Raw genomic sequence first — 27,897 nt, 5'->3', positions numbered from 1 at the left:
TCCTACTTTTCTTACTCTCTCTTGCTATTCCTGACCCTCTCTTGCACTCTGTATAAAGCAAAAATGTTGTGTCCTGCCTGCACCGTGGTCTTGACTGCACGGTGGGGAGAGATGCAGGATGGGAAACCTCCCTTCTACATTTCCTGGACTCCTGCAGGTCTTACCATTAGAAGTCCCATGTTACCATTGGTTTATCTTAAGGGAGGAATTATCATTTCATGGCCCTCTGCCCCCATGGAGGTATACCTTTGACCCAGGCTTCCCGATATCTCTCTATCACTAAATGATTTGTACTTTTTATCCCTATGAATTATCATATTTGCTGCAGAGTATTGTACTATATTGTAAACGTTTTAATACACAGCAAAGAACTAAGCTTCCTTGGCTTTTACCACAACGTGACCTTACTAGATGCAAGCAAAACACCCGCCCCTGCAGCTGTCACACAGACATCACAGTAGCCAAGGAATCTTTTAGCTGGGTGAGCAAAGCCTGATGATGATTCAAAAACACTAGTTCCATCAGATCTGCAGATCCCTTGTGATTAACAGCAGGCAATGGGTAGATACATAGCCAACAGGCAACTTACTATTGGCTATAAAACCAACCCACTGCCTGCTGTCAATCAACTTTTATGATTAGTGTCTCAGCTTCTCCATCAGACTCCACCCACTGTCAGCATCACTGGTTGCTAGGAGGCTGTCAGCTTTGAAGCTGACAGCTTCCTTAACAACCAAGAGACAGGTAAGGGGGAGGGGGGCTAGGGGACGCAAATATGCCACTCTGCTACACAGCATACTCTGCCTGTATTTGTATGAAAACTTGTTTGTCTTAATTACCATTTAGCATTTGTTGCAGTAATAACGCTACTTTGTAAAATCACCAACCCATCCCAAGTGTGCTATTTGGGCAGTGAAGGAGCATTATTACACTGATAAAGTCATCAGTTTGCTTTTTCTTCCTGTCAGCAAACTACTAGCAGCTACTCAGATGCATCAAGCTGCTGCAATACAAAGGCTAATGGCTACTTTTCCTTTTGCGGCTATTATTGTACCTTGTAAATGACAATAGATTTCCTGGCACCATACTCCATTGTAGGTGAGATAAAAGTCTTATTGTAAGTTTTCAGGAACCAGGGCCATGTCTTGTAATTGACTAATTTCTTCCTCTTGTCAATGGAAAGGGGTCCAATATATCAACTACTGTAATGTCTGCAGTGTTAACACAGGAAATGATATCTGGACACGCAAAACTTAAATTATACGACTTAGCAGCTATAAAAAGCACAGGGGGACAATATCTAAACAGTAATATCCAACATATGGCAAACCTAAAGTGGAACAAAATTCTCAAGAAAACTCACCTCTAACTTCTAGAAAATCCCTTGCTGGTCGACGTCATCCTCTCCCTGTCTATATTTGGGTGCCAGGTTTTCGGCATCTTTATTGGGAAAATTACGTCTATCTATGCATGTCCATGGGAGACAGTCATCCTGAGGCAGCCAGAGTGTTCTAGGAATATTCGCTGAGCTACATATGCGCAGCTCAGTGTACATTCAATAGAAGGCTGTAAAGAGGCAGGTGTTTGTTATTGCAGTTTGCAATAACAGGCAGTTTGTTATTGCTTGCAATTTTTTTACTAGTTAAGTTTAATTCCACTTTAAAGCAGACCTTGATATTGGGGCAATCGTATGCTTAAAACGGTATGGGACAAGTCAATTGTGAATGATATAGCCTTTACAGTAAGCATCTTGCATTTATTCTTTTTGTCCCAGGTTCAATTTTTTCTCGACACTGCACAATATCTTTGTTCCATCAATGTAATCCATGTAATCCAATAATCGCAGGCAGAAGTAGACAATGTATGTCTATCAAACTCCAGTGAGGCTAGACAGATAAGGAGTGCCTAGGCTTTCTCATATCTTTATATACAGTGGGGCCTGTAATTGTCATCATAGGTATACCTCAACTATGAGAGACAAAATGTGGAAACAAATCCAGACAATCACATTGTCTGATTTGGAAAGTATTTATTAGTAAATTATGGTGGAAAATAAGTATTTGGTCTCCTCTACAAACAAGCAAGATTTCTGTCTCTCACAGACATGTATCTTTTTTTTAAGAGGCTCCTCTGTCCTCCACTCATTACCTGTATTAATGGCACCTGTTTGAACTTGTTATCAGTATAAAAGACACCTGTTCACAACCTCAGTCACACTCCAAACTCCACTATGGTGAAGACCAAAGAGATGTCAAAGGACACCAGAAACAAAATTGTAGACCTGCACCAGGCTGGGAAGACTGAATCTGCAATAGGCAAGCAGCTTGGTGTGAAGAAATCAACATAATTAGAAAATGGAAGACATACAAGACCACTGATAATCTCCCCCGATCTGGGGCTCCACGCAAGATCTCACCCCGTGGGGTCAAAATGATCACAAGAACGGTGAGCAAAAATCCCAGAACCACACAGTGGGACCTAGTGAATGACCTGCAGAGAGCTGGGACCAACGTAACAAAGGCTACCATCAGTAACACACTACGCCGCCAGGGACTCAGATCCTGCAGTGCCAGACGTGTCCCCCTGCTTAGCCAGTACATGTCTTGGCCCGGTTTGCTAGAGAGCATTTGGATTATCCAGAAGAGAATTGAGAGAAAGTCATATGGTCAGATGAAACCAAAGTAGAACTGTTTGGTAGAAACACAACTCATGTTTGGAGGAGAGAGAATGCGGAGTTGCAACCAAAGAACACCATACCTACTGTGAAGCATGGGGGTGGCAACATCATGCTCTGGGGCTGTTTCTCTGCAAAGGGAACAGGACGACTGATCCGTGTACATGAAAGAATAAATGGGGCCATGTATCGTGAGATTTTGAGTGCAAACCTCCTCCCATCAACAAGGGCATTGAAGATGACATGTAGCTGGGTCTTTCAGCATGACAATGATCCCAAACACACCGCCCAGGCAACGAAGGAGTGGCTTCGTAAGAAGCATTTCAAGGTCCTGGAGTGGTCTAGCCAGTTTTCAGATCTCAACCCCATAGAAAAACTTTGGAGTGAGTTGAAAGTCTGTGTTGCCCAGCGACAACCCCAAAACATCACTGATCTAGAGGAGATCTGCATGGAGGAATGGGCCAACATACCAGCAACAGTGTGTGACAACCTTGTGAAGACTTACAGAAAACGTTTGACCTCTGTCATTGCCAACAAAGGATATATAACAAAGTATTGTGATGAACTTTTGATATTGACCAAATACGGTACTTATTTTCCACCATAATTTGCAAATATTTTTTTTCCAAATCGGACAATGTGATTGTCTGGATTTGTTTCCACATTTTGTCTCTCATAGTTGACGTATACCTATGATGACAATTACAGGCCCCTCTTATCTTTTTAAGTGGGAGAACTTGCACAATTGGTGGCTGACTAAATACTTTTTTTCCCCACTGTATTCTCTGTTGCTTTTTATAAGAGGATTGGCACATTTATGTAGGAATACTTTAGATTTTAAGTCAAAATCCACTTTAAAGTGAAATTAACCTCCTGGGACCCGCGCTATAGTCAAATGACGGCTACAGCGCGGATCCCAAAATCCAACAGGACGTCAATTGACGTCCGCCCCTTTGGGCGTTCCCTGCGCGCGCTCCAGAGCGCGCAGCAGGGAAACTCTGTGTTGGCCGTGTCCCTTGGACACAGCCAATTACAGATCGCCGCAAACGGCCATTCAGAGTGGCCGTTTGCAATGCGATCTGTGCGGCCAATGAGAGATGATCTCATATGTAAACATATGAGATCATCTCTCATTGCCGTTTTACACAGAGACAGCGGTGCTGTCTCTGGAGAGGAGACCGATCTGTGTCCCTTGTACATATTTTTGCTCTGAAATGCACTGCAAATGTACATAACATCTGTGCTGGTGTGGATGCATGGCTCTGAATGCACAATGCAATGAGTGTTTGTCCTGTCTCAATTCACATTCTCCATTAACATGAATGGGACTGCCTGCATGGAAAACCTGTGCATCCCCAAGTGGGTGAACATGGTCTCGCATGGGCGTACACTGCAGTACATCACGTGTGAACGAAGCCTAATTCCGCGTACACACGATCGGATTTTCCATCGTAAAACCTTGGATGGTTTTTCCAACGGAATTCCGCTCAAGCTTGGCTTGCATACACACGGTCATACAAAAGTTCTCTGAACTTTCGTCCGTCAAGAACGTGGTGACGTACAACACTACGACGAGCCGAGAAAATTAAGTTCAATGCTTCCGAGTATGCGTCAAATCGTCGGAAAATTTGAGAACCAGCTCTCAATCTTTTGTTGGCAGAAATTCTGACAGCAAAAGTCCGATGGAGCATACACACAGTCGGAATTTCCGTTCAAAAGCTCACATCGGACTTTTGCTGTTGGAATTTCCGATCGTGTGTACGGGGCATAAGACAGGCAAAGATGCTAGTCAGCATGCTGTGCACACTGCACTGTATAGAAAAATAAAAACACCTGATGTGTAGTTCTATGCCAGAACTAGAGATGTATTTCCCCTTTCTCTCCCTATCGGGTTGCTGCCCGCTGTGCCCCAGATGTGCGCTCTGTGTCAGCTAAGGCGTCTATTCCATCAGGACGCTATGACGCGGCTGCATAGCACCTTGGGGCTTGTAGGCATGCTTTCGCGCATGCGCGCTTCACTCCCGCGGCCCATCCGTGATGTCATTACGTCACTCACCAGCTGTAACGAGGGGCTATTTAAAGCCCTTCATTCACTCGTCTACTGTGCTACTTTGCAGGGACGCTGCACTATACACAATTGCTGCTGAGGGTAAGCCTCTGGACTGAAACGTCTCTCCCTGGTTAGTTAATGTATTTTTTCTTTTGAATCAAGACTTATTTCTCTGCCTACTCTCTATCTTTATTTTTAGAACTGGGTGACCTTTAGCCCACTATTTAGACCCAGGCACTATTCAGTCACCCAATCCAATTGGACATATGCCGTGAGTTTTTGCTGCTATTTTTAAATATCTGTCCGTTTTTGTCAAGTCCATACTTTCCCTCATTGTAGACTCTATATATAAATTCTAATTAATACATGTTTTTGTCTGATTCAATTCCTATACAGATACACCTGTACAAGCAATCTGTTCAGCGTCTCTGCTTTTTCTTTATATTTTTTTTATCTCAACCACAAGTTCCTCTAGGTATGCCCTCATGAATCAATATTGCTGTGTTATACATACTTATTTGAGTAACAATGATTATCGAAAAACCTCCTTTTTTCTTTTTAACATTGACTTTTTCCTTACTAGATAGCTACCACCAGAGGGCTCCTCGATTTGTAGTTTTTCTCAGGCAACCTGGGTTTTCTACTTGGTTCACTGGGCAGCTGAGGGTAGGTTTTCAATCTTCTTACCTGCCAGGGTTTTGAGTGCTTGTTTTAGCACTATGTGGGGCTCATTGCGGGGGCGTGGGACCCCATGGGGTCTGTTTACTGACACCTGGGCTTTCTTTACTCCGCCACATTTCCCAGCCAAATTATATTTACACTAAGAATCATGAATATTGTTACATTGATGTATTGTATGAATGAATTGATAATACTATTTATGTCTTATCTCTTTAAAGCAATTTATTGTGATGGTCGCGTCATAAAATCCCTGATGAAGCCAAAGGATTGGTGAAACTAGTTGGGAAGACCTGACCATTGGCTTGTATTTTCATGTATTGCTCCCACAATATTTGTATACTGCTCATATGGTTGAACTAAACTTTTCTATTTTTGTGTAACCAATAAAACTTTTTTATTTTTATATATCTGCCTTGTTTGGTTTCTATTTTGGCACCGCAATAATCTCATACTTCTCCATTCCCTCTTTCTATGCCAGATGTATCTTTTGTAATGATCAATAAGGTGGCACAGAGTTGAGCTGTAGACAGGGGGTGCAGAAATGAAATGTCTTTCACAATCCTAGCAATGTCCCTTGTCGCACCAGACACTGGATCAGGGATGGGGCTGAGGTGTTTGAATCAGGGATGGGACTGGGGAATTTGGTCCAACTTGCTGTAATTTGAACTTCATTGAAACTTCTCACACTGTTCAGTTGAATAACCCTGTTAGAGCTTAGTGCAGAATTGGATGTACTTACTGGCTCATGAATAATGTCAGAAAGTTCCTTCACCATATCCCTAAAGTTTGTCTTTAATCCTTCATGATATTCAAATTGGTCCTCTTTAATGATCTGCTCATTTACATCCAATGCAGTGCCACATGCATGTATAAACTGCCTATAGGGAGATAGGAAAAGGGAAAACAATTTTGATTAATACAAATTCTATTCAAGCTAACATTCAGTGTTTTTTCTACAATTATATCCGCTTTTGAGCTCAAGAAAAACTCTGTTGACCTTCTCCAGGAAGTTTATCAAATATTTTATTTCTCAGGTCTAAGTCAAATACTTTAACCAAACTTGTGACTTTCCATTCGGAAAGTACTTCGATTGTTGATGCACACAGTAATACTTCATGTTATCCTTATGTTATATTAGTTACTCTGTCCCAATATTTAATGGATTTTGAGCACTATACTTGAATAAATATTTATTCTCAACTCATTCTCCCCACTGATCTTTACAAAAACAAAGGCCTCTTGCTCTTACTTATTTGCCTGTGGCGGATTAATGGGCCAGTGGGAACATTCCTTGACCAAAGAATACAACCTTTTCCTTTTCATAAAGTAGAATTGTCTCATCCCCCCACAGTTAGATCACACCTAGGGCACACATTTAACCCCTTGATTGCCTCCTAGTGTTAACCCCTTCCCTGCCAGTGTTATTTTTACATTGATCAGTGCATTTTTATAGCACTGATCAATGTAATAATGTCACTGGTCCGAAAAAAGTGTAATTTGGGATCAGATTTGCAATGTCGCAGTCCTGCCAAAAATTGCAGATCGCCACCATTACTAGTAAAAACAATCAAAATAAATAAAAGTCCCTAAATCTATCCCAAAGTTCATGTGCATGTAAAGGCAGGCGTCCCAATACTTTTGGCAATATAATGTTTATTGTGTCCTGCTTTATGTCTTCTCTGAGAGTTAAACTACCTGTGGATTTTGTCAAATCAGCAAGCTTTCTATTCTCTACACAAACTTGCTCTCAGAAGGTATGTTTCCTGCATAAAAGGAGACAACAATTTTGGAACTGTATTTGTAGTTGAGTGAAACAAAACTTCCCATGAACCTAGAGAGCAAAGTGAGACAATAATTCTTGAGCAATGAGTTATATGCTCTTTCTAGAATAGATACCTACACTGGCACAACTACAACATGTGCTAAAAGGTAACTTCAATGTCACAGCAGGCTCAGTGAAAAACAATGGAAAGATTTATGTAAATTCTATTAACAAATGGACTTAAAAGTAAACATGCTTCAAGGGATCTGTATTCAATTAAAACAAACCACTGCTTAAAAACTGAAGTCAGATATAAAAAAAAAACATGCAAATAAAAACCCACCTAGATACAATTATGAAAATTATGAAAAGTATATTTAAATGCAAATAGTGTGTCTGAATTTCATATGAGCTTTTGTAATTCCCTGGCTTGCACCAAGCAGCCATTCAGATGGGTTTCATGAATATGTACTGACAAGGAACTTGTTGCTGGGGAGGAAAAGCAGAGTGACACCATCTTAATGTGCTGCTGCGCCTCCGCCATCTAATCTCAAGCTAGAGGCATGGAAGTTACCATTCTGACCTGCAAATATAATGCTTCCCTACTGAAACAACTGCATTATGGTGGTAGGATAAGGACTTATACCACCGTTATAATGGAGTTGCATTGCGGTTTGGTGAGGGTTGGTGGAGAAGGGAACCCTCCATATTACTTCATGGATATTTCTACATATGGCCCTACAGTGGGGATCGAAAGTTTGGGCACCCCAGGTAAAAATTTGTATTAATGTGCCTAACGAAGCCAAGGAAAGATGGAAAAATCTCCAAAAGGCATCAAATTACAGATTAGACATTCTTATAATATGTCAAAAAAAGTTATATTTTATTTCCATCATTTACACTTTCAAAATTACAGAAAACAAAAAAAATGGCATCTGCAAAAGTTTGGGCACCCTGCAGAGTTAATATCTTGTACTGCCCCCTTTGGCAAGTATCACAGCTTGTAAACGCTTTTTGTAGCCAGCCAAGAGTCTTTCAATTCTTGTTTGAGGTATCTTTGCCCATTCTTCCTTACAAAAGTCTTCCAGTTCTTTGAGATTTCTGGGCTGTCTGTCACGCACTGCTCTTTTAAGGTCTATCCATAGATTTTCAATTATGTTGAGTTCAGGAGATTGTGAAGGCCATGGCAAAACCTTTCAGTTTACGCCTCTTGATGTAATCCCCCGTGGATTTTGAGATGTGTTTAGGATCATTATCCATTTGTAGAAGCCATCCTCTCTTTAACTTCAGCTTTTTTCACAGATGGCATCAAGTTACCATCCAAAATTTGCTGAAATTTTATTGAATCCATTTTTCCTTCTACTCGTGAAATGTTCCCTGTGCCACTGGCTGCAATACAACCCCAAAGCATGATTGATCCACCCCCATGCTTAACAGTTGGAGAGAGGTTCTTTTCATTAAATTTTGTGCCCTTTCTTCTCCAAATGTACCTTTGCTCATTCCGGCCAAAAAGTTATATTTTAACCTCATCGGTCCACAGAACTTGTTTCCAAAATGCATCAGGCTTGTCTATATGTTCATTTGCAAAGTTCAAACGCTGATTTTTGTGGTGAGGACGTAGAAGAGGTTTTCTTCTGATGACTCTTCCATGAAGACCAAATTTGTACAAGTATCTCTTTATAGTGGATGACTCTTCCATGAAGACCAAATTTGTACAAGTATCTCTTTATAGTGGAATAGTGTACCACAACTCCAGTGTCTGCCAGATCTTTCTGGAGGGATCGTGCAGTCAAACAAGGGTTTTGAATTGCTTTTCTCACAATCCTGCGAGCTGTTCTGTCTGATATTTTTCTTGGTCTTCCAGATCTTGCTTTAAGTTCCACTGTTCCTGATGACTGCCATTTCTAAAATACATTCCGAATAGAGGATATTGACATCTGAAAACGCTTTTCTATCTTCTTATAGCCTTCTCCAGCTTTGTGAGCCTCAACTATATTCAGTTTCAGTTTTCTAGACAACTGCTTAGAAGAACCCATGGTGCTGATTGTTGGGGCAAGGTCAGATGAGTCTGGGCATTTAAAACCTTTGAGATTGACATCACCTGGTCTTCCCAGACGATGATTGAGAACAATCCATGACACTGGCATGTCTCAGCTTTGCAAAGGGGGCAGTGCATGCTCTAAATTCTGCAGGGTGCCCAAACTTTTGCAGACACCATTTTTTTGTTTTCTGTAATTTTGAAAGTGTAAATTATGGAAATCTAACTTTTTTGACATATTATAAGAATGTCTAATCTGTAATTTGATGCCCATTTGGAGATTAGAGATTTTTCCATCTTTCCTTGGCTTCGTTATGTACATTAATACAATTTTTTACCTGGGGTGCCCAAACTTTTGATCCCCACTGTATGTATTACTACACATACAAGCACACAATATACAGTAGATATAACTTCCTAATGTGCAACTTCCACATATCTTTGAAAAATGTATACAGATGGAACTGCTTTACTATATATTAGACATGTGCCCACTGAAATATTTGATTTCGGAATTTCGTTTTGGTCCGAAAAATGTATTAATTTAGTTACTCCCGAAATTCGTTTTTATCTATTTTGTTTCGTTAAATGCATTCATTCGAGAATCTGTCATTGAAGGCTTATGGTGTCCGTTGAATGTTTTAAGAAGATTCATAAATGTCCGTTTGTGGCGATCGTATGTTTTTAGCTGCTTTGTCGAATCTTCATGTCTCTATAATGTCAAATCTTTTCTCTCTATGTCGAATAATCTTGGACTAATAGAGTTAGGTTAGCCACATTCAACCGCAGATTCGATAGACACAGTTTGTTGGATAATAGGGTAGAGTGCTAGAGTTTTGTAATATGATTTTTGTAATACACGAAAAGGCCCCAATCAAACTTGAGTTCTATATTCCTTAGATAAAGGAAGTGAAGAAGGACATAAAAAAGGAGGAAGGAACCCCCCTTTTATATCAAAGCATACTTTGCATGTAGATTTTCAGTCTAGTTCTGTGTATTTATAGTATGCAGTTATAATGACTGATATAATAAATACATACTTAAATATGTCTTTCAACTCTTTGACCTTTTTGCTGGGATGTTTGCTGGACTGGCTGTCATCAAGGAATGCCCTAGCATATGCTAAAGGACCAGCATTCACCTATATATAGTAAAAAAACAAACAAAAAAAAACCATTGCATCAGTAAATATCATAGACATCTATCATATACGTTTCTATAAGTAAGAAACTTTCTATCTCCCATCTTTCTTCTCCCAGGATGGAATACATGGAGAGTGGTTGTCCATGCATAGAAGAGGCATAGAAGTCCAACCTCACCCCAACAAAAGACTTCCAAGAAAGAGGCTGGGCAGCTCCCAGCGATTATCTACAAGCAATAACCAGGTAACTGTAATGCCCCGTACACACGACCGGGTTTTCCGACGGGAAAACTGCGAGAAGATTTTTTGGCCGGGAATCCCAGCTGTGTTTATGTTCCCTCACAGTTTTTTAGATGGGAAAACTGCCAAACCCGCCGGCAAAAAAAAAGAGAACTAGCTCTCTTTTTTTCCCGTTGGGATTCCCGACTGACTTTTTCCCGTCGGAAATCCGGAGCGTGTGTACGGGGCATCAGACTTTGGGGAGGGGGTGGTACCAAAGGAGAATGGACCTATAGCAGGTAACCCTACAGTACAGTTATGCTTTAAGTCTCAATTACACCAGGTGTGTTGGGACTGTTTTCAGCAGCTATGCCTATTCCCAAAATATACAGTAGACAAAGCAAATGCCTTTTTTCCTATTAGTCCAATTTACACCACTGCATTGAGGGTAGGCTGAAAAACCTTAGAGCATGCAATATTGTTTTTTCAGTGAAGATCGAGGGAAAGCAATCCACCGCATCACACTGCTGCTGCGGCTGCTAGATGTGAATGAAATGTTAATTTATGACATTTCAATATAGTTTGGAAAAAATTATTTGCTGTGCGATGCTGGCCCCTCCCTCCTGTCCAGTGCCCCCCACAGCAAGTAGCTTGCTATGGGGGCACCCGAGCCAAGTCACAGCTCCCTGTGTGCATTCAGACATGGAGCCCCAACCTGGCTCTGTCCATCTCTCCCTGATTGGCTAGCTGGCGCTAATTGACAGCAGCGGGAGCCAATGGTGCCGCTGCTGTGTCTCAGTCAATCAGGAAGGAGATCCTCGGACGGCCGAGGGACTCGTGGACATCACTGGAGAGAGAGGGACCTAAGGTAAGTGTTAGGGGGGCTGGGGGGGGCTGCTGCACACAGAAGGCTTGTTATCTTAATGAATACAATGCAATAAGATAAAACAAATCTTCTGCCTTTACAACCCTTTTAACTGGCTCCTATCTGATCAGAGTAACATTTTCTTCACCTTTTATGAGCTGACATTACTGTAACTCTTTATATTGATTTAATTTGTTAAGCTCAATTAATTGCAAACATGGTTACCTGCACAGATACACAACCCTGTAACTTTAGCTGCAACTGAATCATATCCACATCAACTGTAGAGCAGATCTTCTGCAAATCCGCCGTCTTCTCCTTTATCTCATCAATAGCCACATCAATGGGCTTCAGATCCACCTGATGCTCATAGATGACTGGGATTCGCTTCTTTACATATGGAAAAGAATTGGATGCTGGGGGGAAAAAAATCACGCACATAAACTGATTTATAAAATAAATATTTTTGTAGACCTCAAGTGCAATAAATTAGTTTGGAAATTATTTGTTGTAGAAAAGTAAAAATAAACTTGGTGAAACCATTGAATACAAACCTTTGAAATTTGTTAAATGTCACTGATTTTATTAATTATGTTTTTTTTTCTCCAACAGCTTTTACAACCACTATGGGGCGGGAGGTAAATGGGATTTGATGTTTGAACTTTCAAGTCCCCAAACAATTTCATAAGGCCTTTTACATTAGAACAGTCAAAGGGAAGGTAAAAGAGAAACAAGAAACATGGGGCCAAATTCTCAAAAACCTGTGTAAATGTAGGATTATCTAACTTATGTCATTTAAGTTACGGCGCCCTAAGTTGGTGTCGTAAGTACCGTATTCTCAGTGCATTTGCGCACAAAATTGCGCCATCCTTAACTTAAGTTTCAATGCGTAAGGCGTGGTTATGGCAAGTGGGAATGAAGTGGGCGTGCTTCATTGTAATGAGCCGTGACCCCATGCAAATGAAGTGCCGGCCGTACTGCGCATGCGCGCACGAATCTGGACCTCACTGCGCATGTGCAGAACTTTGGTCAGCGCAATCAGTGAGATAGGTAAAAGGCCAAGCGTACTTAGTTTGAAGATCGCCCTGTGTCTAAATAGCCCCAGTCAAACAGACTTCTATTGCAAAAGTATTTCCCTGTGTTCCCTTCCTAAAGCAAGTTGCTTCTGCTTTGAACGTTTGTCAGTGTTTGTTGGTAAGATTTGTTTGTGAGAAAAGTGTTTGTGGAGTTGGAGGGTATAGTTGGTGTTTGTTTTTGCTAATTTGTTCTTTGTTTTGATTGTTTGCCTGTTTGTTTTTGATAAGTGTTTTTTTTTTGGTGTGTTTATATTTTTTGTTTTCCTTTTTTGCCTGTTTGTTTTTGAATTTATAGTAGCTGTCTGTATATTTTTTATTTTTGCTTGTTTGTATTTTCTTTGTTGTGTGTGTGTATTGTTGTTTGTTTTTTGGGTGAGTTCCCTGTTGCTGGGTGTTGTCTGTCATGGCTCCCAAGCGCAGGAAGCTTAATTTTACCCTGGCAGAGAAGCATATACTTGCTCAGGGCGTCATTAAATTTGGGCGATTTCTCCATGGCCCTGAGAGCCACAACACCACCCCCGCCTGGAGGCAGGAGATCCTTCAAAAGATCACCGATCGGATCAATGCGGCGGGGGGGGGAGACCAGGACCATCGCTGGAGTTCAAAAAAAATTAATGACTTGAGGAGCGTGTCCCGGAACAAGCTGGCAACGCTGCATGCCCATACCAGGGGCACTGGAGGAGGGGGACCCTGCCCAGTCAGGATGAGTGAGGAGGAATGGGCAGTGGCCCAGTGTTTCCACCCACAGCAGGTGGTGGGCCTGCCTGGCTTTGACAATGATCCTCTTATGAGGACAGGTAATTTTTTAGAATTTCTATCTGGTGATTAGCATGTGTGGGTGGGGGAAGGGAAGATGTGCCAAGTGTGTGGATCCAACAACCTGTGATTGTTTTGTGTCCTCCCCAGATGGCCAGGAGGTTGCAGCCCCATCAGCCCAGGAGGTGGCAGCCCCATCAGCCCAGGAGGTGGCAGCCCCATCAGCCCAGGAGGTGGCAGCCCCATCAGCCCAGGAGGTGGCAGCCCCATCAGCCCAGGAGGTGGCAGCCCCATCAGGTCAGGAGGTTGCTGGCCCATCAGGTCAGGAGGTTGCTGGCCCATCAGGGCAGGCTGCTGCACCACCCCCAAGACAGGCTGATGCAGAGTCCCAAGAAGGGCAGGATTCGCCATGGGAGGGGAGTGCCCACAACTCCCCTAATTTGGATGTTGAGTGGGAGGAGGATGAGGGGGAGGAAGATGACAATATTGTGATTGGGCAGGAAATAATGATGGGCCAAGATATGACCTTTGAGTCATCCCCTGAGGGAACCCCACAGGCGCCCAGCAGTCAGGCCACCATCATGGGTCGCCCCTTCCAACCCTCCTCCAACATGCAGCAGCACCCATGGCTCACTCCAACTCCTCCTCCAAGGCCACAAGCCTCAGGGGCAAGTAGGAGGCCGACCCCGGAAAACAGGGGGGGGTTGGTGCGTCTGCCGGTCAGTCTGTTGAGGGACAATGTCCGGCAGACCCGCAGTCTGTCTGCAATCCAAAAAACAATGACCAAGGTGGAGCGCAGCCTGGGTGCAATGAGGGAGTCACTGGGTGACGTGGCCACCAACTCCGTGGGGGTCATCACCTGTTTGTGGGACCTGAGGAACGCCACAACAGGTGTGGCCCAGGAGGTGACTGCCCTCACCCAGGCTGTGCAGGCCAATACCCGGGCTGTGCAGGCCAATACGGTTGACATTACTTCCTGTCTGACAAGGATAGCCGTTGCCTTGGAGGGAAGGCCAGCAGGACAGACACCAGGGGAGGCTCCTTCTTCCCCTGCACAGACCCCCCCCTGAAAATACTCCCTCCCCTGCACAGACCCCCCCCTGAAAATAGTCCCTCCCCTGCACAGCCCCCCCCCCCCCCCGGTGAAGATCCCCCAGTCGGCCGTGGCCGTCCCCGTGGCCGTGCCCGTGGCCGTGGGCAGCCCAGAAGGAGCACTCGGCAACATCCTTAATTTGCAGGGGTACTTTTGATTTTTTTTTGTATTTTTTTGCTACTGTACTTATGATTTGGTTTATGTGTGTGAATGATGTGTGAATGTGGGGGGGTGGCATTCCTGAAATCATAAGGGTGTCACCCTCAGTTTTGGTGGAGTATGGATCCCCAGGACCAGGGAGAAGTCATCCTAGGTTCCTGAATGGTGTATGAATGCACAGTGACATAATTGGAGCCGTGGCGGGGCGTTACTGCTCCCAAGTACCAAAGGGGGGGGGTACTTGGATCTAATCCAATTCGATGTGCATGTGATGTGTCTGTGCTAGGGACCACAGTGACGTGCATTCATGCATTCTCATTGTGAGATAATTAATGTGCGTTTTGTAACAAAAAAAAAAAACATTCTCATTGGCATATAAGTAATGTGCATTTTATGTGCAAAGAAAATATTTAAAGGTCACATAATCTCTGTGATTTATTCTGGGCAAAGCAAAAACAAAAAGATAATTAGGGTCCATTTACTGGGCAAAGATGCCTTCAGACAGTTGTCTCCTTATTACCTGGCCCTCAGCAGTCTGGGTAGAGGGGTTTGGGGGGGGGGGATTGCCTGGGTGGGGGGTTAGGTCAGGACATATCTCCACATGCAGGCCCCTTCTCAAAGCAAAATTATGGAGGATGCAACATGCCCCAATAATTTGGCAGACAAAGTCTGGGGAATACAAGAGTGTACCCCCAGTCTTGTCAAGGCATCTAAATCTGGACTTGAGAAGGCCAAAAGTCCGCTCTACTATTGCCCGGGTCTGGATGTGCACCTCATTGAATTTCCGTTCTCCGGGTGTTTGGGGGTTCCTAAAGGGGGTCATCAGGTGGGGTCCCAACGCATATCCTGAGTCACCTGTAAGGGAAAAGACAGGAGGATATTAGTCATGCATGTGCCCCTTGTGATGTCTGCATCATGGGGGGGGCATACCTGACACCAATGTCACTCACCAATCAGCCAGCTGTCTCCATAAACGTTCATCTCCAAGTCTTTGTAGATCTTGGTCTGCCGTAGGATGTAACTATCGTGGCACGAGCCTGGAAACTTGGCACAAACGTGCCAGATGAGGCCATGTGCATCTACGATAACCTGTACGTTTATCGAATGCCAGCCTTTCCTATTTCTGAACAGGTGTTCAGTATCATGGGGGGGCTGTAGTGCCACATGGGTGCAGTCTATCGCCCCGATGGTCCTTGGAAAGCCAGCAATGTTATAAAAGTCTGTCATGGCTTGCACACGCTGGTCCTCCTGGGTGGGCATGACAAACTGGTTGGTCATGCGCCGCAGTATGGCAGGGACCACCTGATGGACACATTTGCTCATTGATGACTGCACCATCCCAGCCACACCTCCAGATGCACGCTGGAATGAGCCACTCGCTAAAAAATGGAGGGTTGCCATCACTTTTTCGAGAGGTGTCAGGGCATGGGAACGTAGGGTTGGGGTGATAAGATCCTCATGAAGAAGTTGGGTGATCTCCAGGATGGCCTCCCTATCAAAACGGTAGTTGCCAATCACCTCATAATCTGGCATTTGCCAAATATCACGCCGTGGACGATAAACCCACGCCTGTGCCCTCATCCTCCTCCTCTGTGCCCTCCTCTTCCTTTGTGCCTGTAAGGCAGCAAGTGCCGTCACAATCATAGCTGGTCCTGGCATTTTTCCAAAAATAACCTTCACAACTATAGCTCTAAGCTCTAGTCACTACCTACAGCAAACCCTTCCACAGCATGTGTAAAATTAGGGCTGGTTTTATAATGTGAAAATTTAGTCAGAAAAACTAACAGGTGCGCACAGGGCGGAAAATACGGCACACACACTTAATTCTGAGAATCGCCCTAACTCCCTCATTTGCATCTTTGCCTATCAAAAACAGCGGCGAGCCTAGCGTAATTTGCGCCCGGGGATGCGCAGGTGTAACTAATTTAAGTACGGCTGAAAATACGGAAATGTTTGCTTAAGTCGTTTTGACGATCGTGCGGAAATATACGCGCCGTGTAAATTTAGAAAACTGGAGTTAAGTCTGCGTATCTCTTTTGAGAATTTGGCCCATGGATCCCTCCAGCATGATTGTCTCACAGGTTACAGATTGACTACAACAGGACAGAATAGACTAGGTCTGTTTAACAAATAAAGTATACTGGATTGAAGCTTAAAGGGTCACTAAAGGAAAAAAACAATTTGCCTAAAATTAATGTCTGCAAGGTAGACAGACAGAATAGTGTAATGATTAAATACCTATTAAATTCCTTCATCTATATCACCTCCGGTGTTCTAGTTTCTGTTCTCTCATTCACTTCCTGGTTTGCTTCGCTCGTTCATGTAAGAACTACATTTCCCAGTTTGAATTGCGGCACAACCAGTAATTTACACCTCCTTGAAGTCTCTAACACGTAGAGAGCGTCCTGCCACACAGATGTAGTTCCCAGGAGGGGGTTAGCACGTTACTGACCACCGCAGTAAAGCCTCCCATCACGGTGGTCAGTAAAATCAGACAAGCAGGAAGTGAACAGAACAGAGAAGAAATAGAGCAACTTCTGAGCAAAAACGAACAATGAGGAAGTGAAAAGAGGAATGTCTGCAGGTTAAGGGTGCTTATTATGAAAAAAAAAAATCCTTTACAACCCCTTTAAATAAAGATATTGGAAATGCTCTGTTTTCACAGACCACAGAGACATTCATTTTATCTGGATGCCCTGGGAACAAATCAGTAAACAGGAGAAAAGGAAAGAAGCTCAAACTTTTAGTGGCTTTCAACAACAGGTAAATCAGATTCTTGCTTAAAGTGGAACTATTTTTTATTTTTTTTTCATTCCAAGTTAACAATACAGAGAACTTCTTGTGGGGTATCACCTCACACTAATGCTGTTTAACCATCTGGCCAATATGGTTAATGGAAAATATGAAATATAGATAATGCAAAAGGTAACAGATTTGTAAGTATGCATGCATGCACAATTTTTAACTTGCAATTTGCTCATTCTTAAGTATACATACTTGTTAAAATTGTCCTTTTCTTGCACTGCTCTTCCACAGTTCCATGTTTTTTCCCTGAGAGAGTGTATGGAGTTTCAAAAACAAATCTGGTGATGTTGTGATTCTTCTCAAAGTTGGTTTTCCTATCAGAAAGCTCTTGCTCTTCTAAGTAAGGCTTCACATAGGTAATCTGAATATGGGCAACCTTCAGGTCCAGATCCTTGACATTCACCTAGAAAGATGAAACAAAGCAGATACTTGGCACCTAAATCTATAAGTAGAAATGGAAATTAGTGCTTGTTATATCCATTGGACTATGGATTTGCCAAATGTTCTGGAATGAACAAATTACAAATCAGTTACAATCCAACTCACATTTCATTAGATGATAGATGTATGTTACCCTAAATATTTCGATATGTGTGTTCACATATGTGCATTTTAACAATCATAGGGCCAGATTCATAAACGATGTACGCCGGCGTATCTCCAGATACGCCGCCGTAATTTCAAATGTGCGCCGTCGCATCTTTACGCCGATTCACAAAGCGAGATACGTCCAAAAACATGGCTTCAGCTGTCCGACGTAACTTGCCTATGCCGGCGTATCGTGGGAGCATAGTTACGCTGGACGCATTCGGCGTTTCCATTATAAATATGCAAATGAGCTAGATACGCCGATTCACAAACGTACTTGCGCCCGGCGTATTAATATACGCTGTTTACGTAAGGCGTACGACCGGTGTAACTTTACCCCTCATAAAGCAGGGGTAAGCCATGTTAAGGTATGGACGTCGGAAACGTCGGAACAGCGTCGTATTTTACGTCGTTTGCGTAAGTCGTACGTGAATGGGGATGGGCGTAGGTTACGTTTACGTCGACTAATCATTGAGCCGGCGTAACTTAGGGAGAAAATTCAACGTGATACTGAGCATGCGCCGTTCGTTAGGCACGTCATTTACGTGGGGTCACTATTTATTTCCATACAACACGCCCCCTACCAGCCTACTTTGAATTAGGCGGGCTTACGCCGGCCAATTTACGCTACGCCGCCGCAACTAACGGAGCAAGTGCTTTGTGAATACTGCACTTGCCTGTCTAAGTTGCGGCGGCATAGCGTAAATAGGATACGCTACGCCCGCACAAAGATGCGCCCAGGTACGTGAATCTGGCCCATAGTCTTTATCATTTTCATTTACATCTGATGTACCTGGATGATCCTGCCAGTTACCTTTCATCTTTGTTCTAAATTGAGCACACAAGGCACAGAAGCTGATCTGTTTTAGCGTGGTCAGTTTTCATCCCTTGACTGGTCAATGTGATATTATTTTAATTAGCAGGGTTTGTGGATTTTCTGGGGTAAATATATGTGTTTATAAATAAATGTTGTTTTGGTAAAAATGAAAGAAAACTGCAATTTATTTTACATTTTTTAACTATTCCTAATAAAAAAATAAGGAAATAAACATATTTTTACCAAATGCCCTACCATATTAAAGCCCTATCTGTTCCAAAAAAAACAAACAAAAAAACAAACAAACAATGCATAATACATATAGGTTAGACAACAAATGCTAAAAGTCACAATGGGTTAAACCAAGACTTTACCAAAACTAAATAGGATTTAGGTGGAAAAAGGCCAAGGGAGCCAAGTGGTTAATGAATAAAGTAATAAAATTATACACTAACAACTGATTTATAGAAGCAGCCGAAATATTTTTTGCTTCCTAAACAGAAATATAATTAAACACTAAAAATAACTGTTCCCAGCATATAAAATATGTGAAACAAACATTTTAATCCTGTAGGAATGGCTCTAGATCAAACTGCATACCAAAGGGATGGTAATTCTGTTTAGTCTAATTACTAGGGATGAGCCGAACACCCCCCCGTTCGGTTCGCACAAGAACCTTCGAACGGACCGAACATTCGCGCAAACATTTAGAACCCCATTGACGTCTATGGCACTCGAACGTTCGAATTCAAAAGTGCTAATTTTAAAGCCTAATATGCAAGTTATTGTCGTGAAACGTCTTTGAGAACCCGGGTCTTGCCCCAGTGAACATGTATCAATGGAAAAAGTTTTAAAAATGGTTGTTCTTTCAGGAGCAGTGATTTTAATGATGCTTAAATAAAATAAAAAAATGAAAAATTCCTTTAAATATTGTACCTGCTGGGTGTCTATAGTATGCCTGTGAAAACGTCTTTGAGAACCCGGGTCTTGCCCCAGGGAACATGTATCAATGGAAAAAAAAGTTTTAAAAACGGTTGTTTTTTTCAAGACTCCTGCCTGCCAGTAAATTAAGAAGGACTGATCTAGCTAAACTATACAGTGTATAAATATATGTACAACACCTGGTATGTATATATCCTCTACACACTGTAACATTAACTGACTAGCCTGCCTGCCTGCTCTATCTACCTGCAAAAAATGACACTCTCTCTGATCCCCAGATGAAGTCACGTGACGTGACGAACACGTGTGGGACACTAAGCACTGGCAGCAGCACCTGATGGACGGAAAAACGAGCGCGGCGCTTGTAGGATATGTAACCGATACCAGACTGCTACATGTGAGTCTTTTAAGATTGTTTTATGCTTTAATTAAATTGTTTTTATACGGAATCACGCGATGTGCCCCCTTTCTTCTCCTTCCTCCACCCCCTCTGCCTTCGCATGAGCCATCTGCTCCGCGGACATCTAGGGAAGAAAAGTTGTGCAGGAGAATCTAGGGAGACGAGCTTGGCGCTCGTGGAGACAAGCACTCCATTTCTACACAGCGTGTAAGTTGTGTGAGTTTCCATCCACCTTATACAGAGCTCCCCCTTTGTTTTATTTATGTGATACCAGCATCACGCCACATTATCTTTATTATTATATATTTTCCATACATGACCAACTACTGAGACTCACCAGGAAGATCCCCACCAAATGAAAGGCCAGAGCACCCATTTTTGGGGTTGTTGAATGATAACCAGGAGGTAAGCTGCTTGGATCACTAACGGTGTGGGCGCACTTGTTTGGATTTGATTTTCCCGCACATCTTCATTCATTTGGATTTGATTTTCCCGCACATCTTCATTCATCATTGGCTTTGGAACTTTATTTTTGATTATTTACTCAGTATGCTTTCTTGCAACAGCACTTTTTGGAATTAGATTTTGGTTCTTTTTTTCCATCTAACTTGGGACTGTCAGATATATGTACTGTAGTTTTTTCTCAGTCCTCTTCAGTGATATGCACAGTTTTGTCTAGTTTATATTGATTTAATCACCACTTTTCAACTGCACCTCTACCATTTTTGTGATTTCATTACTGCTCCAGAGACCCACCTGACTTCAACCCCCCCCCCCTTTAACCTTAATTCTCCCCCCCCCCACCTTCCCCTCACCTTCCTCTCTCCCCTGCCCACAGTGGTAATCATTCACAGCGCAGACATCATCACCTTTTGCAAATTATCTTTTATTGTCTAATTAGGATAGACTTTCTTTGTCTGCTGCAGTGTTCCCATTCACGTCCCACATTCCCCTCTCCCCCATTCACCTATCCAAGACAGCGCAGGAGTTTCACCCAGTCTCTAGAAATAGAACATGTTTTAGTTTTTTCCGATGGAAATTCCGATCGTCTGTGTGAGAAAAACATGCATGCTCAAATCAAGTCGACGCATGCTCGGAAGCATTGAACTTAATTTTTCTCGGCTCGTCACCGTGTTTTGGACGATCGGAATTTGGTCTGACAGTGTGTATTCAAGACAGCTTGAACGGAATTCCGACGGAAAATTCCATCGGATTTTAACCCATCGGAAATACCGATCGTGTGTACAGGGCATTACAGGCTTGATCACCTGATGAAAATAGAAGAAAGAAAGTCTAAACAAGGAAACGAATACAGCCATCACATCTAAGAATTGGTAAGCTGCAATATAATAAATGTTTACTTTTGGGTTTAATACTGTTTTTTTAATCACTAGCCAAAGTTGTTTATATTCTTTACTTACATATATAAATTTTAGAAGGCAGTAACCAGTAATGGAAGCTAGTTTGTTGCAATAAAGTTCTCCAATATACAGTATGTAACACTGCTGTAGGCCAAGTAATGACAAATTTATTGCTGAATCTGTGGCTAAAAAAACATGAAAATTGCTCTGGTTCATTGAGTTCATTACTGTGGCACTGGCAGTAAAAGTTATCGGAAGGTTCGTCTCCCCTTGAAATGATTGCCCACTTGAGACTCATCTTCCGTACAGAAATGAGTGTGCTTTAAGTTACCAGGTAAAAACACCACAGGGAAAGTACAATTCTACCAAATGTACTCAGCCTTGAACCACAAAAACATGCCTCTTACATCTATATGAAATTATCTCTGCGATCACCCAGAGATTTCCTTCTGCTGGTTAGATGAATATGTTTGTGCTTGTTACCAACAATACAAAATCTCAGGCCTCGTACACACGGCCGAGGAACTCGACGTGCCAAACACATCGAGTTCCTCGTCGAGTTCAGGGATGAAGCCGCCGAGGAGCTCGGCGGGCCGCCTTCTCCCATAGAACAACGAGAAAAAAAGGATTTTTGTACTCACCGTAAAATCCATTTCTCTGAGTTCATAGACGGACACAGCATCCTTTGACCTTAGGGTTATGCTTCTTCCTACCAGGAGATTTAGGCAGAATTCTACAGCACTTAAGGTGTTAAAAACTTTCCTTCATGCCGCTCCTCCCAGGGGGCGTGGCTCCCCCAGGCATAACCCCCACTCTGCTTTAGCAGCCTCAGTTCGTAACAAGCAGTACAAACAAAGGAGGGGTGGGTGCTGTGTCCGTCTATGAACTCAGAGAAATGGATTTTACGGTGAGTACAAAAATCCTTTTTTCTCTTTCGTTCATAGACGGACACAGCATCCTTTGACCTTAGGGACGTCCCCAAGCAGTGTCAAAAAAATTCGAGGGGTGGGAAAATAACACAGCAAAAACAGGTTACACCCCAAACAAAACCGGAGTTACTCAACGGAGGAACTCCAACCTTAAACTGCCGCCTGTAACACCCTGCGGCCGAAGGAGGCATCAGAAGATGCACTCACATCCACCTTATAAAACTTTGAAAAAGTGTGGAACGACGACCAGGTCGCTGCCTTACACACCTGTAACACAGAGGCTTGGTGTCGGAAGCCCAGGAGGCCCCGATCGCCCTGGTCGAATGCGCCATGACCCGAAAGGGAGGCGCCCGCCCCTTCAGGGCGTAGGCCTGAAGCACAACCTGTCGGATCCACCTGGAAATGGTGGCCGACGAGACTGCCAGGCCCTTACTGGGACCGGACACAGACACGAACAGCGAGTCCGACTTCCGGAACGGAGCTGTCGCCGACAAGTAAACTCGAAGGGCCCGAACCACATCCAGAGAATGTAAAGAGGCCTCCTTCGGGTTCTTCGGCTGAGGACATAATGATGGAACAACAATGTCCTCGTTAATGTGAAAGGCCGAAACGACCTTCGGAAGAAAAGAGGGCTGCGGGCGCAGCACCGCCTTATCCTGATGGATGACCAAGTAGGGGGCCTTGCAATACAAGGCCGCCAGTTCAGACACTCGTCTGATAGAGGTAATAGCTACCAGAAAGACCACCTTCTGCGACAAAGTCAGCAAGGGGATCTCCCGAATGTCCTCAAAGGGGGCACGCTGAAGCGCCGAGAGGACCAAGTTCAAGTCCCAAGAAGGTAGCGGAGGGCGCACCGGGGGGGCCACATGCCGGACCCCCTGCACAAACGTGCGAACCAAAGAATTCGCTGCCAAGGGACGCTGAAAATAAACAGCCTGAGCAGAAATCTGACTCTTGATCGTGCTCAAGGCAAGAGCCTGGTCCACTCCCCGCTGTAGGAACAGCAGGATCCGGGACACCACGTAAGTACGGGGGTGCCACTTCATCTCCTCACACATAGAGATGTATGCTTTCCATGTACGATGGTAAATTTTTCGAGAAGTGGACTTCCGTGCACGCAGCATGGTAGAGATTACCGGGCCCGACAGGCCCCGGTCCTTCAGTACCTGGTTTTCAACAGCCACGCCGTTAAAGCCAGTGACCGTAAAGCAGGATGGAAGATCGGGCCCTGAGACAGGAGATCTTCCCTCAGAGGCAGACGCCAGGGGGCGTCTGTCACCAGACGTACCAGGTCCGCGTACCAAGAGCGACGCGGCCAATCCGGGGCGATCAGGATCGTTGGAATACCTTCGGCTTCCACCCTGCGCAGCAGGCGGGGTAGGAGCCTTAGAGGAGGGAAGGCGTAAATCAGGTGATATTGACCCAGGGAGCCACTGACGCGTCTGCCCACGGGTCCCTTGACCTAGCCACAAACCGTGGTACCTTCCGATTGAGACGGGACGCCAGAAGGTCCACGTCTGGAGTGCCCCATTTTTGGCACAGGATCTGAAACACCTCCGGGTGGAGAGACCACTCCCCTTGATCCAGAGTCATGCGACTTAGGAAGTCGGCTTGCCAATTCAGAACTCCCGGAATGTATACCGCCGACAGGGCCGGAACGGACCTTTCGGCCCACCGAAGTATGTGAGCGACCTCCGTCGCCGCGGCCGAGCTCCTTGTGCCGCCCTGATGATTGATGTACGCCACGGCCGTGGCGTTGTCGGACTGGATCCTGACAGGACGGCCCTGTAGCTCCAGCGACCACCTGACAAGGCACAGCTTGATCGGCAGGCGGGACTCCTCCCGAGTCCAGCGCCCCTGGGCTGACTGGGTGCCCCAGACGCCCCCCCAGCCGAAGAGGCTGGCATCCGTCGTGACCACTGTCCAGCGGCACGGAAGAAAAGACTTCCCGGACCGAAGCACCAGAGACGTCAGCCACCATGCCAGGGAAGACTTGGCCAGATGGCTCAACCGAATCTGGTGATCCAGAGAAGATGGGACCCTGTCCCATCGTGACAGAATCTCCTTCTGTAGTACCCTGGTGTGGATTGGGCATACAGAACTGCCTCGAAGGAGGCCACCATCAGACCCAGAACCCGCATGCAGAAGCGAAGAGATGACCACTTCTGGGTCAACAACTGTCTCACTGCAGATTGCAGGGTCAGCAGGTTTTGCGATGGGAGGAACACTTTTGTCTCCCCCGAATCCAAAACCAGCCCCAGGGGTTCCAGCCTCTGGGACGGAACCAACACTGATTTTCTGAGATTCAGAAACCAGCCGAACTCCTGCAGAGTCCGACACGTGATGGACACGTCCTCCTCTAACTCTGAGCCTGAAGAAGCTCTCAGGAGAAGGTCGTCCAGGTATCCCACGATAGCGATCCCTCGCTGCCGTAGCAAGGCCAGGATCGGGGCGAGCACCTTGGTGAACACCCGTGGTGCCGACGCCAGCCCGAACGGGGGGGCCACGAATTGATAGTGGTCCTCCCCGATCGCAAAGCGCAGATACCTTTGGTGGCTTGTGCAAACGGGAACATGCAGGTATGCGTCCATGATGTCTAAGGACGCCATGAAGTCCCCCTGGTGGAGGGACGCCATGATAGAACGGACCGACTCCATCCTGAATCGCTGCACCTTGACAAAGGAGTTGAGGGCCTTTAGGTCCAGGATAGGGCGAACCCCTCCCTTCTTGGGGACCACGAACAGATTGGAGTAGAACCCCCGAAACCGTTCCAGCGAGGGGACCGGCACAACCACCCCCCTGTCCAGAAGATCCTGGACAGCCCCGGACAGGGCTAGCCGACGATCCGGAGGAAGCTGGAGGTTGGATGGAAAAAAATCTGTTTGGGGGACAAGAAAGGAACTCTATCTTGTACCCCGAGGCGACCACCTCGCAAACCCAACGGTCGGATAGAAGAGAATTCCACCGATCCACGAAGTCGTGAAGCCGTCCCCCCACCCGAGACCCGGGCGGGGGCAGACCTTCATGCGGAAGCAGGCTTGTCCGCAGGCTTGTTCGGTTTTTTGAACCAGGGGCGCTTACGCCCGGCAGCAAGGGCTTTTGCACCCTGCGGACCTTTTCCAGCCGCGCTGGCGCACGAAAAAAAAACCGTTTAGGGGGTAGTAAAAGTAGGACCTTGCTTGCGGCGAGGTTCCCTACCCTTCCCCGACTGAGGGAGCAAGGTGCTCTTACCTCCAGTGGCATCCTTAATGATGTCATCCAGGGATGCCCCCAAAAGCCGTCCGCCCTTAAAGGGCAAATCTACCAAGGCCTTTTTTGAGTACTGGTCAGCCGACCAGCACTTCAGCCATATAAGGCGGCGCAGAACCACTGCGTAGACAGAAGCCCTGGAAAGCAAAGGAATCTAATCCATATCCGCCTCGCAGAGAAACTTCTGACCCTGAATCAACTGTTCAGCCAGGTCCCTAGAGGACTCGGAAGCCCCCTGGACCTCCAGGTCCTGCAGCAGGAGCTTCGCCCTTTCAGTCAGCGTCTGAGCTACCAGGGCTCCGGCCAGAGCCGGCCTTACCACCGAACCCACCACCGAGAACAGGGAGCGGGCCACGGCCTCCACTCTCCTATTAGCGGGGTCCTTGAAAGCAGGAGCCCCCTCCACAGGCAACGTAGTAGCCTTACTCAGTCTGGACACAGGAGGGTCCACCGACGGAGGAGTGACCCACTTTTTTAAAAAAGTCCTCCTCCAGGGGGTAACGGTAGCAAAGCTTTTAGGAACCGTAAAAGCCTTTTGCGGTGTATCCCATTCCTTATACAACATATTGTCTAAATAAGGAACACAGGGGAATACCTTAGCGGTACGCGGTGGTTTGCGGAATCCAAAAGGACTGACACCGCTGGTGTCTCCGCCAAATCCTCTAAATGAAGAGCCTCACGCACCGCAGTAATAAGAGCTCCAACAAATTCCTTATCAGCAGACTCCGCAGCAGAGTCATCCTCGCTGTCCATGTGGGTTAAGCCCGCATCCTCTGACATGACAGAACCAGAAGCATCAGATTCTGCGTCAGAGATATCCCCAGAAACAGCCTCCGGGGGGGGGCGCTTTTTTACCCCCCAACCGAGCACTGGCTGCTTCAAACCTGGTGAGAAAAGACTCCAGGACAGCCGACACCGATTCAACAGATGTGGCAGGGGGAGGGGCGCTTAAGGGTTAATTCCGGCATTGTAAGAAATGAGGGGCCTGATTCAGGCTCCATATTGCTGTTGCCATTTCACCCCTACTGCCAAGGGCAGGAAAAAAGTCCCCCACAGGTCACCTCCCGGCCGCTAGAGCACAGTATGGGGCCCCCTGAGACTCACCACCCCCTGGTACAGCGCGGTCTGTGAAGGCAAGTGTGTGCTGAGGAGAAGCTGCAGCGCTGCGTCTGTCCCCTCAGATGATTCGCGGTCTTTTTTCCCCGCCGAAACGGCCACTAGAGGCCGAACTAGTGCTGAAAATGGCGCCGGCCACAAGAAAATGGCCGCCGAATAATACAAGCGCGGCTCCGTCAAAATGGCCGCCGTTGCGCAGTTTTAAAAAGACAGTGTACCCAAAAATGACAGTACACCAAAACAGCACACAGCACACACAAAAATGCCCAGAATGTCCACCACAGTCCCCTGCAGTGACACAGAACAGCCCCAGCCATACCCGAGTGAAAAAAAAAAAAATATGAGCCCCAGGGAAAAAACCCCCTGCACAGCCGTCACCCAAAGGGGAAAGGAGGGAGAGGAATAAGGGAGAGAGGAAAGCAGGGGAAAACCCTCAGTCGACCTCCCAAGGGAAAACATTCCAGCCAGACCACTTACCTGAGTAAGGGGCCACTACTTACCTGTCCTGCGACTACCTGGCTGGAGGTATCCCAGACAGAACCAACGTCCGCGAACGGCATGGCTGTCAGCCAGACACACTGTGACAAGGCCATAGAGACCGGTCATATGTGTGCCCTAGAACCGAAGTTCCCCGGCCGCCCCTGGAGCAATGGGGCCTGTCGTGGACGTCCCAAAGCGGAGCTGAGGGCCGGCACACGCTCGAAGGCCGAACCTGGGGGGACTACAAGGGTCGAGGACCCAGCCTGTCACCCAGTCGGCTGTTGATAGAAGAATCGCAGGATTCAAAAATAAAAATAAAATAAAAAAGCGAGGAAAAAACTCGCAAAATGCAAAAAAATTTGCAAGAAAAAACTCCAGAGTCCAGGACTCCAGAGAGAGCCTGACTCTCCTGACGGTTAGGCAGAAACAAACTGAGGCTGCTAAAGCAGAGTGGGGGTTATGCCTGGGGGAGCCACGCCCCCTGGGAGGAGCGGCATGAAGGAAAGTTTTTAACACCTTAAGTGCTGTAGAATTCTGCCTAAATCTCCTGGTAGGAAGAAGCATAACCCTAAGGTCAAAGGATGCTGTGTCCGTCTATGAACGAAAGAGAAATAGAGAACATGTTCTCTATTTTCTCGACGAGTTCCTCGGCGGCTCCATCGGGCCAAAAGTGTACAGACGACAGAGTTTCTCGGC

General features: G+C 45.4%; 2 protein-coding genes across 3 annotated transcripts in view; one reads left to right on the top strand and one right to left on the bottom strand.

Annotated features, from left to right (window-relative positions):
- The window catches only part of LOC120913614 (interleukin-13 receptor subunit alpha-1-like), a 292,879-nt gene extending 282,320 nt beyond the window's left edge, over window positions 1-10,559 (top strand). Inside the window, exon 12 of the mRNA XM_040323690.1 lies at window positions 10,465-10,559. Within this exon, the coding sequence (XP_040179624.1) occupies window positions 10,465-10,510 (46 nt within the window). The 3' untranslated portion in view covers window positions 10,511-10,559. The remainder of the gene's footprint in view (window positions 1-10,464) is intronic.
- DOCK11 (dedicator of cytokinesis 11) overlaps window positions 1-27,897 on the bottom strand; it is a 333,222-nt gene that overhangs the window by 10,971 nt on the left and 294,354 nt on the right. For both annotated transcript variants that reach the window (XM_040323688.1, XM_040323689.1), the window contains 4 exons: window positions 17,512-17,722; window positions 11,656-11,846; window positions 10,246-10,346; window positions 6,145-6,283 (listed from right to left, as the gene is read on the bottom strand). In XM_040323688.1, coding sequence (XP_040179622.1) covers window positions 6,145-6,283; window positions 10,246-10,346; window positions 11,656-11,846; window positions 17,512-17,722 — 642 coding nt within the window. The remainder of the gene's footprint in view (window positions 1-6,144; window positions 6,284-10,245; window positions 10,347-11,655; window positions 11,847-17,511; window positions 17,723-27,897) is intronic.

This window comes from Rana temporaria, chromosome 9, assembly GCF_905171775.1.
Source record: "Rana temporaria chromosome 9, aRanTem1.1, whole genome shotgun sequence".
In the NCBI taxonomy this organism is placed as follows: domain Eukaryota; kingdom Metazoa; phylum Chordata; class Amphibia; order Anura; family Ranidae; genus Rana; species Rana temporaria.
This window is presented reverse-complemented; position numbering and strand designations above follow the sequence as displayed.